Here is a 15534-nt window from a genome sequence, read left to right as displayed (position 1 = left end):
ATTGGGAGCTGTGAATAGGCTCCCTGATAGCAGCTGTGAAGTGCTAGATTGTATAAATACAGAGATTAGACAAGCGTGTAGTAAAGGCAGTGTGGTCTTAATGGGAGATTTTAACTTTCATATAGATTGGGATAAGCAGACTAGCACCTGTCAGAAAGATAGTGAATTTCTTGAGTGTGCCCGGGATAGTTTTCTACAACAATATGTCCCAGAGGCAACAAGGGGGCATGCCATATTGATTTATGAATGTGTAATGAGCTAGATTTAGTTAACAGCCTAACCGTGCATGAACATTTATCCAATAGCGATCATAACATGATCGAGTTCAATGTAGCATTTGAAAGGGAGAAACGTGAAACAGCTACTAAGATTCTAGATTTGGGTAAGCCCGATTTCAACGAGATGAGACAGAAACTGTCCACAGTTAACGGGGCAAATCTGTTAATAGGTAAAATGACAGAAGGTCAATGGGAGATATTCAAAAAATAATTTAGGGTTATACAGAACCAGTTTATACCCCTGAGGGGCAAGAGCTCTGCCATGAAATAGCCATGGATGACTAAAGAGGTAATGAACAGCTTAAAAAGAACAGAAAAAGCATACAAAAATGCAAAAAATAGCACAGATCCTGGTGCATGGGAAAGATTCAAAGAACAGCAAAGGGTCACAAAACAGATAGTAAGAACTCCAAAAAGGGAGTATGAAAAGAAACCTGCAAGGGATATCAAAATCAATAGAAGGAATTTTTACAATTATGTTAGGAAAAAGACGGTAGTCAGGAGCAATGTTGGCCCCTTAAAAACTGAAAGCGGTGATATTGTCAATGATAATAAGGAAATGACAGACATGTTGAATAATTACTTTGCGTCAGTATTTACAGTATTAAATTACAATAATGGCCCAGAAATTCGGGTCGGAGGCTTCCCGCGGGTGCAAGCCTCCGACCTGCACTTACCTAGCGCGCCAGCCGTTGTGCTGTGGGCCCGCGTGGGATTCCAATCCTGGGCCTCCTCCAACTGCCGGCGCGCAGTGCTTGCGTATCCCAGGGGCGCAGTTAGTTCGAAGCATCCCCTGGGATCATGTGGGCCATGGAGAGCCAATGGTAGCAGGAATCTGTATTCATAGATTTGACAGGAAGAGCTGTCAAATCTATGAATACAATTCAGCCCCAAAACATCACTAAAACTTCAAATAAATTTTTTTTAAATCACATTTTTAAAATAACTATAAATTACATATAATTACTATTTTAAACAATAATTTAAATTTTTGAAAAAATTAATTACAATTTCTAACAGGACTAAAAATAAACTTATCTTTAAAATATTAAAAAATAATAAACCTGTGGAAAAAATGTTTTAATTTAACTTAATTCACCACTTACCTTGTTAAAAGCAGGCCTTGCGACTGCTTTTTACAAGCATAGCTCCTGGAGACCTACCCTCCCGGAGAAAGCTGCAAAAAAACAGAAGTTCCAGGCGTACATGCTGCCTCTCCGGTGCACGCATTCGACCTGTGAACCCCCTCCTTTAAGGGAACGGAAGTTCCGGTTACCTGCGCATGCGCAGTGCATGCACGAAACTGGCACTCTCGTTGGGCCTATGCGTGAGTACCCAGCGCGTACTCACCCGTGGGGACCCGAAGTTCTGGCCCATTAAATCAGGGACAGGGACTCAATAAAATTAACGTAAGTAAAATAACAGTAATGAAGAAAATAATGGCACTAAAGAGTGACAAATCCCCAGGACCAGATGGCTCCCATCCCAGGGTTTTAAAGGAAGTAGGTGAGCACATTGTAGCTGCCCTAACTATAATCTTCCAAAGTTCTTTCAATTCAGGAACCGTTCCTTTAGATTGAAAAATTGTGCATGTCACTCTGCTATTTAAGAATGACGAGAGCGGGAAACAAGGGAATTACAGACCAGTTAGCCTAACAGATGTCAGGGATAGTTTTCTGCAACAATATGTCCCAGAGGCAACAAGGGGGCAAGCTGTATTAGATTTAGTAATGTGTAATGAGCCAGATTTAGTTAACAACCCAACTGTGCGTGAACATTTATCCAATAGCGATCATAACATGATCGAGTTTTTAGTTGATCAGAGAGAGCCAGCATGGATTTGTGAAAGGTAGGTCATACCTGACAAACCTGATTGAATTTTTTGAGGAGGTGACTAAAATAGCCGACAGGGGAATGTCTATGGATGTTATTTATATGGACTTCCAGAAGTCATTTGATAAAGTCCCACATAAGAAACTGTTAACTAAGGTGGAAGCCCAAGGAATTGAGGGTAAATTATTGGCCTGGTTAGGAAATTGGCTGAGCGGCAGGAGACAGAGAGTAGGGATAATTGGTAGGTACTCAAATTGGCAGGATGTAATTAGCGGTGTCCCACAGGGATCTGTGTTGGGGCCTCAACTATTCACAGTATTTATTAACGATTTAGATGATGGCATAGAAAGTCATATCCAAATTTGGCAATGACACAAAGATCGGTGGCATTGTAGGCAGTGTAGATGAAAGCATAAAATTACAAAGGGATATCGATAGATTAACTGAATGGGCAAAACTGAGGCAAATGGATTTCAATGTAGGAAAATGTGAGGTCATCCACTTTGGACCTAAAAAGGATAGAACATGGTACTTTCTAAATGGTGAAAAGTTAAAAATAGTGGAGGTCCAAAGAGACCTGGGGGTCCAGGTACATAGATCATTAAAATGTCATGAGCAGGTACAGAAAATAATTAAAAAGGCTAATGGAATACTGGCATTTATAACTAGAGGACTAGAGGGTAGAAGTTATGCTGCAGCTATACAAAACCCTGGTTAGACCACACCTGGAGTACTGTGAGCAGTTCTGGGCACCACACCTTAGGAAGGATATATTGGCCTTGGAGGGAGTGCAGCGCAGGTTTACCAGAATGATACCCAGATTTCAAGGGATAAGTTACGAGGAGAGATTACACAAATTAGGGTTGTATTCCCTAGAATTTAGAAGGTTAAGGGGTGATCTGATTGAAGTTTTCAAGATATTAATGGGAACAGATAGGGTAGATTTCCGCCGGTTGGGGATTCTAGAACTAGGGGGCATAGTCTAAAAATTAGAGCCAGACCTTTCAGAAGTGAAATGAGGAAACACACAAAGCTGGTAGAAGTTTGGAACTCTCTTCCGCAAATGACAATTGATGCTAGATCAATTGTTAATTTTAAATTGGAGATTGATAACTTTTTGTTAACTAAAGGTATTAAGGGATATGGGCCAAAGGCGGGTATATGGAGTTAGGTCGAAGATCGGCATTAAATGGCGGAACAGGCTCGAGGGGCTGAATGGCCTACTCCTGTTCCTATGTTCCTAATTCTCTCTTTGTCTGGCATACACTTTGGATTCAAAGTTACTTTTGGTAATATTGGCTACTGAATGCTAATGCGTTTTTATGATATTCCTTTGTCCACTATAATCCCTGGCAAATCAGGCAAGGTCAGTGGCAGAATGAACACCCACACCGATACGATAAATGCAAAAAGTCTAGGCTCTCATACAAATGCATTAAATGTTCATCCATTAATATTTCCAGGAGTCATTTCTGTCTGAACTACTCTCATCTTTTTGTGAGCAGGAGGTGTTTGGACGTTTTATTGAGTCTTTCACAATAATCCTGGTGAACCAACTTCAATATTCTTTCAGATATCACTTATTATACTCATCCTATTACTTTTCATCTGTTTTTCTTTAAACACCAAGGCCAAGATTTTTCACATTATCCTGTTGGTGCAATTGTTTGGAGCAGAGAGAAGGCCAATAGAAGTTGACCTCACTATAGCAGAGAAGTCAATTTCCTGTGGTAATTGTAACCACGGTTACAAAGGACTCCAGAGATGCAGGGTAGAAAAATATTTAAAATCTAAACCACGCTAGAAAATAATGAGCAATATGTTGTCTACTGTAGCAATGTGTATTTTTTATTCATTCACGGGATGCTGGCCTGCATTTATTGCCCATCCCTAATTGCCCTTGAGAAGGTGAGCCGCCTTCTTGAACTGCTGCGCTCTGTGTGATGAAGATATTGCTTTGTAGCGGTTTGGTACAACTGAGTGGCTTGCTAGGCCATTTCAGAGGGCAGTTAAGAGTCAACCACATTGCTGTGGGTCTGGAGTCCCATAATAGGACAGACCAGATAAGGCCGGCAGATTTACTAAAGAACATAAGTGAACCAGATGGGTTTTTAATGGCAATCTAGTAGTTTCATAGTCACCATTACTGAAACTAGCTCTTTTTCAATTCCAGATTTATTCAATTAACTGAATTTAACTTCCCCAGCTGCCGTGGTTGGGATTTGAACTTAGTTCAGTAACATAACCACTATGCTACCGTACAACATGTCAAATTAGTTTGTGAGAGCTAAATAGGTGCCATTGGCATATAATTTACACCTAAGCAAAATGCCACACTCACCCTTCACAGCTACTAACTAAAGATTTGTGCCTGAACTGTAGCTATAGAAGTCACCATTGTATAGAAAAGAATATTTAAAGCTTCAGGTTCAAGTCTAAATTGAATTTTTGAATTCAAACATCTGAGGTTTCTAGTGGTTAAAATATGAATGCTCAGCCCTATTGAAACCAGCAAAGTTGATCGTGTGGACCAGTGAAATTGGGTAGATTGTCACATTCTGTGCCACACCAGCTGATTTTTTTCTACTTAACATTGTTATGCAGTTAAGCATATAAGCAGCTCTTATCTATGCATACCTTTATTCTTTGTCAGGTCATCTCCCAGCTCAGGAAACACCAAGGCTGGAATATTGCCTACCTCGGCGGGTCCAGTGTGGGCAGTTGACGTGGCAGTTCGCAACCCCGCTGCTGGCTCCATCCCACTGCTTAAAAAGACCTTCCCTTACTAAGGCCTATTAAACCCACCCAGCTCGTTACCCGGCCCAATTAAATGGAACGGTTCTGGTGATGTCATTCATGATGCGTTTTCAGCCGGGATCATTAAAGGGAACATGGCCACATTAGATTTGACGTTTAATCTAATATAGTGCTGTCAGTGTTCAGAGGCAGAGGGCTACACCCAGGTTCTCCATATGCTTATGGAGGGAGTCAGAGCATGCAGGGAGGCCCTCTTCCCTTTCGATGTGCAGAAGAGACCTCCCCAGAAGACCAAAACAGCCTGGTTGCAGATTGCAGAGGAGGTCACCAGCAGGGATGTGGTCAGGAGGACCTGGGTGCAGTGCCGCAAACATTTCAATGATCTCATTAGAGCAGGAAACATTAGTACAAAGCCACACTCAACTTTATCCTGCTGTGCCTCTCATCACATCCCCATCACTCTGCCTTCCCTACCCTACTCCTGCACATCCTTACTCACACCAACATACCTTGCACCTCCACCCATCCCTTTTTCTAACTAGATTCAAGGTAAGGGGCAGGAGGTTTAGAGGGGATTTGAGGAAAAACTTTTTCACCCAGAGGGTGGTTGGAATCTGAAACTCACTGCCTGAAAGGGTGGTCGAGGCAGGAACCCTCACAACATTCAAGAAGCATTTGGATGAGCACTTGAAATGCCATAGCATACAAGGCTACGGACCAAATGCTGGAAAATGGGATTAGATTAGACAGGGCTTGATGGCCGGTGCGGATGCGATGGGCCGAAGGGCCTCTTTCTGTGCTGTATAACTATGACTCTATGGCCTAGAAATTGGGTTGGGGCGCCAAAGTGGCGCCAAAGTCACCTGAGCGCAGGATTTAGCGCAGCGTTCGAGGCTTTAGCGATCGGCAGATATTCAGTTCCATTGCCCCTAGAGGGAGACGGGGCGAGGCTCGAGGCGCTCCGCATCCCTCTTAGGGCGCTGAAACTGAATATCGCAACGCAACGTGCTGCAGTGCCACACGCTGCGGCACGGCACGCTGCGGTACTGCAGGCCTTCCTCCCACTATTAAGGGGGAGGGGCCTGCAACAGCGCGATCCCCGCTCGCGAGTGCCGGCAAACGAGCCCGGCACCAAGGAGAAGTGCCGGGCTCTCGGGAAACAGCCGGCAATGCCGCGGAGGGGAGTCAGGAGGCCGGGGACGGAGGTGCTGGCAGGTGGCCGCTGAAAAAGGTGGCTGCCCCGCACCTCCACCTTAACACCGTGAACCGGGCGCGGGTAGCGAACGGCGCAACTGCGCCGTTCGCTACCAAATATCGCGAATGGGGCGCTGCGCACACCAATGACGTCATCGGTGGTGGCGCAGCGCAAATGGCTAACGCTACCATTAGCGCCCCTGCTGAATATCGCGGGAGGCGCAGCCAGTGGCGCTACAGCCACTGACTGCCTCTTCAGGCGCTAACAGGTGGCGCTACTCACCCAATTTTTCCCCCTATGACTCTACATTATCACTTCCCCAACTCAGTAGCCACCCCCACACTCACCCTCATCCTAGTGCAGTCATACCAACTAACAACACACAAGGGTAGCCACTTGGGTGTTTTATCCAATGTTTATGTAAAGTTTCTGTTAATGTGGTGTCAAACATAGAAATCTTTATTTTCAACACTTTACATTCTTGGACAGATTTGTATGCACCTTTGGAAATGCCTCAGTGAGTTGCAATGAATGGTGAGACATAACTGTATCCCCCCGCAATGGTGATGAGTGTGAAAGGAATGGCTTGGTCATTGCAGCGATGCTTTATGATGTTGGTGTGGGGTGATGCCAAACTGGCACATCATGTAGCAACCATATGGGTGTACAACATAAATTTAACTAAATCTGATCTTGATGAGGCCATACTGGCCTCCCGGGCAGCAATGTGCTCAGGTGCTGATGCCCTGTGTCCTGTGCAGCATCAGGTGATTGTGGAGAAGTTTAGTGTTGTTGTTGGTGCTGCTTGTATGCCTGGTGCTGCTGGTGTTGTGGCTCATCGTGGTCCGATTCTGAAGACCAAGGTGAGACAGTATAAACAGCACCCATGTTGATGGAATAGATGGCATGTGAAGTACAGCTGACAGAAGCATTCTGTCCATGGTGAGAGAGTTCTTCCACTGAGGTGACACTGGATGGTGACTTTGCTGGAAACACTTGCAGCCTGCAGAATCAGTGCTGGAAATGGACTGATCAACAGCTTCTGCCTGAGGAAAGTGATCATCTGTCAAGTGGGAGATTTTACTCTACATTTTATGCTGTCAAGTAATCAGCTGGAGCAATGGCCACAGAACTCCTGCCTCAGGTTGACAGACGCGGTTCCTGAGCTACGTGAATCCCGTGGCCATGCAGGGAAATTTAAAGTGTAGGGCGGAAAAGGCTCTTAAGTGCCTATAAACTACCTGATAATGATTTAAATTGGGTCGCCTGCCGCTGCCAGTCGGGTCGGCTCCGTGATGACAGACGCGCCTGGGAGGAAGGTGCGTGGGAGCAGGATGACAGCAGGTTCCCGACCCGCTGTCAAAAATAACAACTTTCCCACCCGACCCGCCACCGATTGCTCCCACTACCACCCTGGAAAATTCCGGTCCAATATTCTGTTGGGATAGAAGATCAAAATACTAATTTTGGGGGATTTGTATCTGTCAAGAGGGGAGGGGTGGGCACTGTGAAAGATTTCCTCTGTGCACTACGTGTAGCAAAATTGTAAATGTGTTTATAAAGAATATATTTAACACTTTCCTACCAATAGTAAAGAGAGAAGCTAATTAAAATTGATACTGATTTTCATTCCACAGGACAGACATTCTTCACCTTGAATGGAATAAATTCCATAGACTGCAGATGTCTGATACACTTACTTTTAAAAATCAGTTGACTTATTAGCTAGGTTAGATTTCCTGAACCCATGTTTCCAGTGTGCATATCAGAAGGTCAAGAAAGGAGATCAATAGGCCCTGCAGGATTTTCGATCTACCTCTGCATCCACATTTCTCATATGCGTTCTCAATGCATGAACCTGCTCATTTTTCAAATAGTGGCTCCTATACCACTAGAATCAGTGAAGATTAGATCCAACAGAGATGTAATTTCAGAATTATTCCACAACTCCTCAGTCTAAATGCATGAAATAAATACTGGAAAGGAAAAAGCCAGGCTGTCATTTTTTATTTTCATTCTCTGCAGTTCATTTGAGTCAAAGGAGGTTTATTCTTGCTGGCAAATATTTCTAGTAACTATCTCCATCTGGCTAACACGTCTGGCCAGAAAAGCCTAAAGTAATATAAAATAAATACTTACACGCTGAACACGTTCATGTGTGCTCCTCCATATAACATTTTTGTACCTGTTATTTTTATGCAGGAAACAATAAGTCTTTTACTGTTTCATTTTTTTTATCTTCACAGGTCATCCTGTGACTAGCTTTCTGCAGCGGGATCTATTCCATGGTCTGATTTATTATCATCATTTTGGAGGCGAGATCTTTGAGGATTCATTTGAGTTCATTCTATCTGATAGCCATGAGCCTCCCAACCTTTCTGATCCCCAGGCAAGCTGTTACTCATTTACTAGACCTTATTTTTCAAAAGGCTTCAAGCTGTAGGATTTTTTATGGCCTAGAGTGTCAGAAGATTAAGGAATATTGATATTTCTCTTCTATATTCTAGGTATATAGGGTTTAAAAAGTACAAAGAACAGATAATATTGTAGAAGCAGTTGTTGGCGCCAAATTATATTTTAGCAAATAATTAAGTAACCCACAAAAATATCAATTTTAAACTAAAACGTATTAGGATTATTTACAGTAAATACTGTACTATGCATCAACCTTTAATTTTTGGATATTAAATTTAGAATAAATGTTGTATTTTATTTTATGCTGATACAGAGGATCTTCCTTGATTTTGAAAGGCAGTTGAATAAAGGCTTTACTAGACTGCGGCTTAGGCTTAAAACTACAAAACAGATTTACTAAACTGTAAACAGTTAAGTGGACAGAAGCAATGACACACTGGTAGACTTATAGTAGTTACAGTCTTAACTATCCCTTCTTGTAAGATAGTCATGTTGGCTTTGCTACACTACAGTGTAAACTGGACTAGACACAAGGGGGAATTTTCAACTTTCCCACCTGGGCAGTAATCTGGTTGACCGGATCACCTGCCCATTGTAGAACTCACATGATTGTCGTTCCATTGATTTCAATGGAATGAAAATCGAGCGGATCTACAATGGGCGGGCAATCCGTTCCGTCAGGTTATCACCCAGGCAGAAAAGCTGAAAATTACCTTCAAGATTCTGAACATTAACTGTTGCTGACTGCCGTGGCCTCTTTTTCCGGCCTATTTATATCTCTCCGACGGCTTTAGATTTCAACAAGGCAACTGAGAACTACTTTCTCAAATATTTAAATTGAAATATGTGCCTCAAACTCCAAAAGTGTTGAAAATCAAACATATATACAAATAAAACTCACAAGATCCTTGTATTTAAACTAAATGGCTTGGCCCTCCCTTGGACACCTGGTTGGACACATCTATATTCTGCAGCTAATGCATTAAAACCAGTTGGACTATTTTCTATGAATGAACCTTGTTTTTAATTTATTTTTATTAATTCCTGGGATGTGGGCGTCGCTGGTAGGCCAGCATTTATTGCCCATCCCTAACTGCCCTTCAGAAGGTGGTAGTGAGCCGCCTTCTTGAACAGCTGCAGACCGTGTGTTGAAGGTACTCCCATAGTGCTATTAGGGAGGGAGTTCCTGGATTTTGGTCCAGCGACGATGAAGGAATGGTGATAAATTTCCAGGTCAGGATGGTGTGTGACTTGGAGGGGAACTTGGGGGTGATGGTGTTCCCATGCGCCTGCTGCCCTTGTCCTTCTAGGTGGTAGAGATCGTGGGTTTGGGAGGTGCTGTCGAATCTGATAGAAAGAAAGAAGCCAATATCATGATACATTAAAGACAAAAATGCTTCATTTAGAATGCTTTAATGGTTTTGCTAGAGATAGTGAACATGGGAATGCTGTTGTCAGACAGCTACCAGGGAATATTGTTCAACATAGACATTAAGAAAGCTGTGGTCAAAGAGGTTATTATGGAGAGGAGGACTCAAAAGAATGTCTTGTATCATGGCGACTAGCGGGTCGGAGCAAAAGCAAAGACACTTAGAATTGCATTAAATTTTAATCCCAGAACCTCAAAGGGAATCATTTTGGCCAAGCTTATACAGTTCATTAAAGAACAGCTGCACTTTGTCACTATAATGTGTATATATTGCATGGATTTAGCTGCTACTTTCTCAATACAAATGTCAAGCATCAAGATCATCTTTAAGACTTTAACCTCTTGCAAATGCTGATTGACCTCCTGTATATTTCTAGAATTTTTATAACTAACTAGGCAAGACTTTTTATAGGATAGAATTGCATAGTTTTCTTCTCTGTATGGCCACTTGTGAATTTTAAACAAAATATTATCCATTGTTTCAAAATGGCTATAGTTTCGACAGACAGAAATTGAAACTTGTGAAAAATGTGCCATATTGAGCTTTGTCTCATATATCTAGCCAACCCTTGGACAGGACATATTAACAATTTTTCAAAATTACTTGGGCTGACCTCTATTTGAGCCTTTGAACTCCCTCTCTTTTTTCCCAAATCCCTCTTGGTGTCCCTGAAATGCAATTGAGAGGGTGATCACTTTTTAGGCCTTTATCAGGAGCCAACAGGCAGGGCGTGCATTACAGTGGCCCAGAGACGGTTCTTTTTTTACCCCATCCCCTTGATGTCGCTGCATTGTATTATGGCTGAGGTTAGGAACTCTGGAGTAAGGGGAAGATGGGAATTGCGGGGGTTAAAGTGGATAACCCACAAAAACAGGCGTGGGGATCGCGGTACTCGATTAACCTGCGCCCGCTGCCTGCTGTTTTAAATAATTTCTGTGTGCAGACAGCGCTACCTGCGCTGTTCATTGGCTGCCTGCATCATCAAGGGGCCCAATATCACGAGTGGCTAAAGGCATCCTGCACCTCTTAAAGGGGAGGCGCATTGTGGCTGCAAGAAGTAGTGGCAGTTTTTTGAAATGTGAATCTGTGCTGTGATATTTTGAGGAATGGCTGAACATGCAAGAGAGTGAGCACTACGGTTTTCTGACAAAGCACTGGAGGTCTTGGTGCAAAACGTGGAGAGAAGGAGAGACATCCTGTTTCTGCAGGGGGGGCAGGAGGCCCTCCAGATAAACGCTCAGGAGGCAGTGGGAACAAGTAGCAGTGGAGGTCAGGTCAGTGAGTTCAATCTTCAAATGGCATACCCTACCAACTGCACCGCTAGCCACACCCACTACTCAATTCACTGCACCCCCATCACCCACCTACCAACAATCTCTATCAATCAGTACTTAACCCTTCAATTCATATGCTTTACCTCACCCTCACACACTTAGCACTGTTGCAAGCCTCGCACTCACAGCTCACACACACTGGCAGCTATTCAAGCATGAGAGCCACATCACCTAAACATATTGTAGGACACCCACTGACACACTTCCCTCTTTCTTGCAGGAGAAGGTGGCGCATAACAGCAGGCAGCAGCAAAGAACTGGTGGAGGACAAGCATGCCTGTGTAGGAACTGGGGTTCCTTGCCGAAGAATTGAGATCGACTCAGAAAATCAAAAACAATAAAATTTAATGAACAAACGAAGCTGTACAGGAAACTGTAGGATACAATGCAAATAGGTCTGCTCTGCTTGAAAGCCTCTCTGGAAACTGCTAGAAGGTTCCGAGCTCAACTGCTAGCAGGTTCCGAGCTCATCTGCTAGCAGGTTCCGAGCTCAACTGCTAGAAGGTTCCGAGCTCTACTGCTAGAAGGTTCCGAGCTCTGACGTCATGACATCATCACGTTCTTCCCGCCGTTGAGAGATCACGTGACGGACGGCATGACGTCATCACGCGGAGTACAGGAAAGAAGCCCTAGTACAGTTAACAGATACATTAAAGGTGCAGCCCCCAGCTGTACTACATTGCTGTAAAAGGAATTATATACAATTGTCCATAATCCTCTGGTGGTTCCGCCACATGCGCCCCCCCCAGAATTGCTTTTAACAGAGAAGGTAAGGCGAGAAGGGGGTTTGACGAGTCTGTCCGACCGACTGCGATACCCCGGCTGCTGGAACGGAGCGCTAGAAGACGAACTGGCCGTTGGCTGTAGTTGGAATGACGCCGCAGGCGGAGGAGAAGAAGAGGCCGGCTGTGGTCGACCCAGTGAGGCAGGCACTGGCGACTCGGCGGATGACTGTGGCTGTACTGGACCGGCAGTCGACGGTGGACGACCACGACGAGGCGCTGAGCGGTGACGACTGGTTCGCTCAGATACAGATGTGCCGGTTTCAACCAGTCGATGGAGATGTGGTCAGGCTTACCGCCGACGTCGACTGTGAAGGACTTGTCACCTGAAGAGATGACGCGGAACAGACCTGTGTAAGGCGGTTTGAGCGGGTTTTTGCGAGCATCCTGCCGAATGAACACGTATTCTGCGCTCTTAAGATCCACCGGGACATGGGAGCGCTGCAGGTCATGATGCGACGTAGGCACTGGGATGAAATTCCTAGCCGCTTCCTGGTGGCTGATGAGCTGCTGAGCTGGGGACCAGGGTTCCGTGTGAGGAGGAAGAAAATCGCCAGGCGCTCTGAATGGTTGGCCGTAAACCAGCTCTGCTGAAGAAGAATGCAGGTCGTCCTTAGGCACCGTGCGAAGACCTAGCAGCACCCAAGGGAGCCTGTCCACCCAACTAGGCCCACGGAGACTAGCACGCAGTGCGGCTTTAAGGGACCTGTGGAATCTTTCACACAGACCGTTTGCCTGTGGATGGTAGGCGATGGTACGACGAAGCTTGGTGCCCAAACCTTGAGCTACAGCGTTCCAAAGCTCAGAGGTAAATTGAGGCCCCCGGTCGGAGGAGATGTCAGCTGGTACCCCGAACCGAGCTACCCACGACGAGATGAAGGCTCTGGAGACGTCTGCCGCTGTGGTGGCAACCAAAGGAATTGCCTCTGGCCACCTGGTGGTGCGGTCTACCACGGTGAGGAGGTGAGTGTACCCGCGAGAGGAAGGGAGAGGACCAACCAGGTCCACGTGCACATGGTCGAATCGACGCTCCGGAACCGGAAAAGTGGCGACTGGGGCCTTAACATGGCGTTGTATCTTGGACTTCTGGCAACTCACGCAGGTATTGGTCCAGTCACGGACGTCGAGATGCATGCCCTTCCAGATGAATTTCTTTGCCATGAGTCGTTGTGACGCTCTCATGCCAGGGTGTGACAACCCATGGATAGTGTCAAAAATTCTCCTGCGCCATTCGACTGAAATGATTGGACGTGGGACGCCCATCGAGATGTCACACAGGAGTGTGGTCCCTGCGGCCTGGAAACTGACATCAGCCACTTGTAAGCTGGAAGGTGCGATCCAGTCTGCCAAACCAACATAGTCGACTCCCAGGTGTACTGCGTGGAGCTGGGCGCGGGAGAGACAATCCGCCACCAGGTTGTCTTTGCCCGAGACATGTTGTATGTCGGTTGTAAATTCAGATATGTACGTAAGATGACGGTGTTGCCGTGCCGACCATGGTTCCGCTGTCTTGGCCATCACAAAAGTAAGTGGCTTGTGGTCTACAAAAGCCGTGAATAGGCGTCCTTCCAGTAGGAAGCGAAAATGGCGGATGGCCAGAAACAATGCCAACAACTCCCTATCAAAAGTACTATACTTGCGTTCGTTCTTCCGCAATTGACGGCTGAAGAAAGCTAGTGGTTGCCATGTGCCATCGACCCACATAATCCTCTGGTGGTTCCGCCACACCTGCATGTTTTAACACCCATGAAGGAGACAGTGGTGGCCTTCATGGGAAGGGTCTTCACTGAGGCTGTGGCCATTAGCAGGGCTGGAAGGATCGATGATGTGGGTATCAGCCTACCTAATCCTCCTTCCCTCTTCCCACTTCTTCCTCATCCCACAATCTCTTCTGACTCACAGCTGCACATGGTGTAAGCATGCACTTCTTACTTTCTCCTCTCCCCTCACCACAACCCAATCCTTGTCCCTATTTCATTACAGATACCCAAGAATTGTAACCTTCCCAGTCAGAGGAGGAAGAGGAAGAAGAGAATGAAGATGAAGTGACACCGTCACTCAATCTTACACTCGCAGCCACCAGCTCAGAGATTGACACTGCGCATATTTTAGAGGCTAGGATCAAGGAGGGATCTGCTTGTGGTGAGACACCGGGCACAAGTGCACAGGAGCCAGGGCAGGGGGAAAGGATAGCGCAGGTGCCAGCTCACCAGAGGGCGAGGTCACACACTAGTTCTGCTGCAGCAGAGTCAGATGAGGACTTTGATGGGCCGGCTTCAGAAGAAGGGTTAGGGTTTGATGCACTGGAAAGCCTGCCAGAAAGCCAGTACTCAATGTCAAGGAGTACAGAGGAGTTCAGCACCAACTTGGCACAAGGCTTTGCGCAGAGCTTTGGGCCCATCATTTCCAACATGGAATGGGTGGTCACCTCCATCAGCACACCTGTGGAACCCATCATAATGCAGCGTCTGATGGCCAATGTCACAACTTCCATTGCAGCACAAACAGCTTCCATCAAAGGTCTGAGTGCTGCAGTGGAAGCTCAGCCAGTTGCCTTGCAAGCTCAGACTGCCGCAGAATGAAGGAATCATGACTGCTGCCAGGATACTGGGCATTCACCTGCATGATGCGCTGCCTGTGGTCACACACCAGCTGCACATTGAGGGAATGAAATCCCTTTTGGTTCATGAAAATGGCCGAGTTCATGAAAATGGCAGTCAATGGCACCATGAGGAAGCCTGCAATCCATGCAAACCCCCATGCTCGCTCTGCTTGGTTATCTGTGGCAAGAGGGAATGAGATTTAATTGTTTCTCTGTGTATAGAGAGCCTCAGTGACCTCCCTTATGCAGCAGTGCACTGCAAATGGTGAAATGTTGTTTATCTCCAGCAGCAGCCTGGAAGGAGCCAAACGCATAAAAGGTAAGAACAACAGTCACCTTGACAGCCACCAGCAATTCTGTCCTTGCCTTGCTTTGAGGGTGCAGCAGTTAGCAGATTTCAATCACAACTTCTTTCATAAGCCAAGCAAAGACATCTCATGCATTGTTCCTCGCTGAAGCTGAGGTAAGAGAAATGCTCTCTGAAGAACCTTGGTGGATATGGCCTCTTGCTGAGAGCTCTTCTTCCTCCATGCACGCAAACCCCTTTACCAAAAAGATGGCGTCCTGCGCACTTCCCGGCAGAAATGTGTGCACGCATCTCAGACCCCATTTTCGATTCTTATGTGGCTGTATAGCACCTAAAAGATGGGAGCTACATGGCCCAATTTAGCCCCCTGCATCTTACCACTGCACTGTGTGTCATCTTGATGCTATAGATTGCTGCACTACTGCCCTGCCTTAATGCACTTTAGATTAATATAAAAATATTAGTGGCCATCTTCTTTACGCAAAACTCAGTTAAAGCTCCTATCAATAGTAACATGAGTCTGAACAGTCATTTAGTGAAGAATTACAGTAATGCATTCACCATGTCTTGCTGACATTTTCTTGGGCAGTTAACATTCCTG

The 15534-nt window shown here is 45.5% G+C and overlaps 1 protein-coding gene across 2 annotated transcripts in view; it reads left to right on the top strand.

Annotated features, from left to right (window-relative positions):
* Window positions 1-15534, top strand: part of frem1b (Fras1 related extracellular matrix 1b) — a 295010-nt gene that overhangs the window by 110703 nt on the left and 168773 nt on the right. For both annotated transcript variants that reach the window (XM_085982850.1, XM_085982849.1), the window contains exon 10: window positions 8310-8452. In XM_085982850.1, coding sequence (XP_085838976.1) covers window positions 8310-8452 — 143 coding nt within the window. The remainder of the gene's footprint in view (window positions 1-8309; window positions 8453-15534) is intronic.

This window comes from Somniosus microcephalus, chromosome 3 (genome assembly GCF_052327205.1).
Source record: "Somniosus microcephalus isolate GS21.2 chromosome 3, FLI_Smic_1.0, whole genome shotgun sequence".
Taxonomy (NCBI): Eukaryota; Metazoa; Chordata; class Chondrichthyes; order Squaliformes; family Somniosidae; genus Somniosus; species Somniosus microcephalus.
Note: the sequence above shows the minus strand (reverse complement) of the source record. Positions and strands in the feature narration are given on the sequence as shown.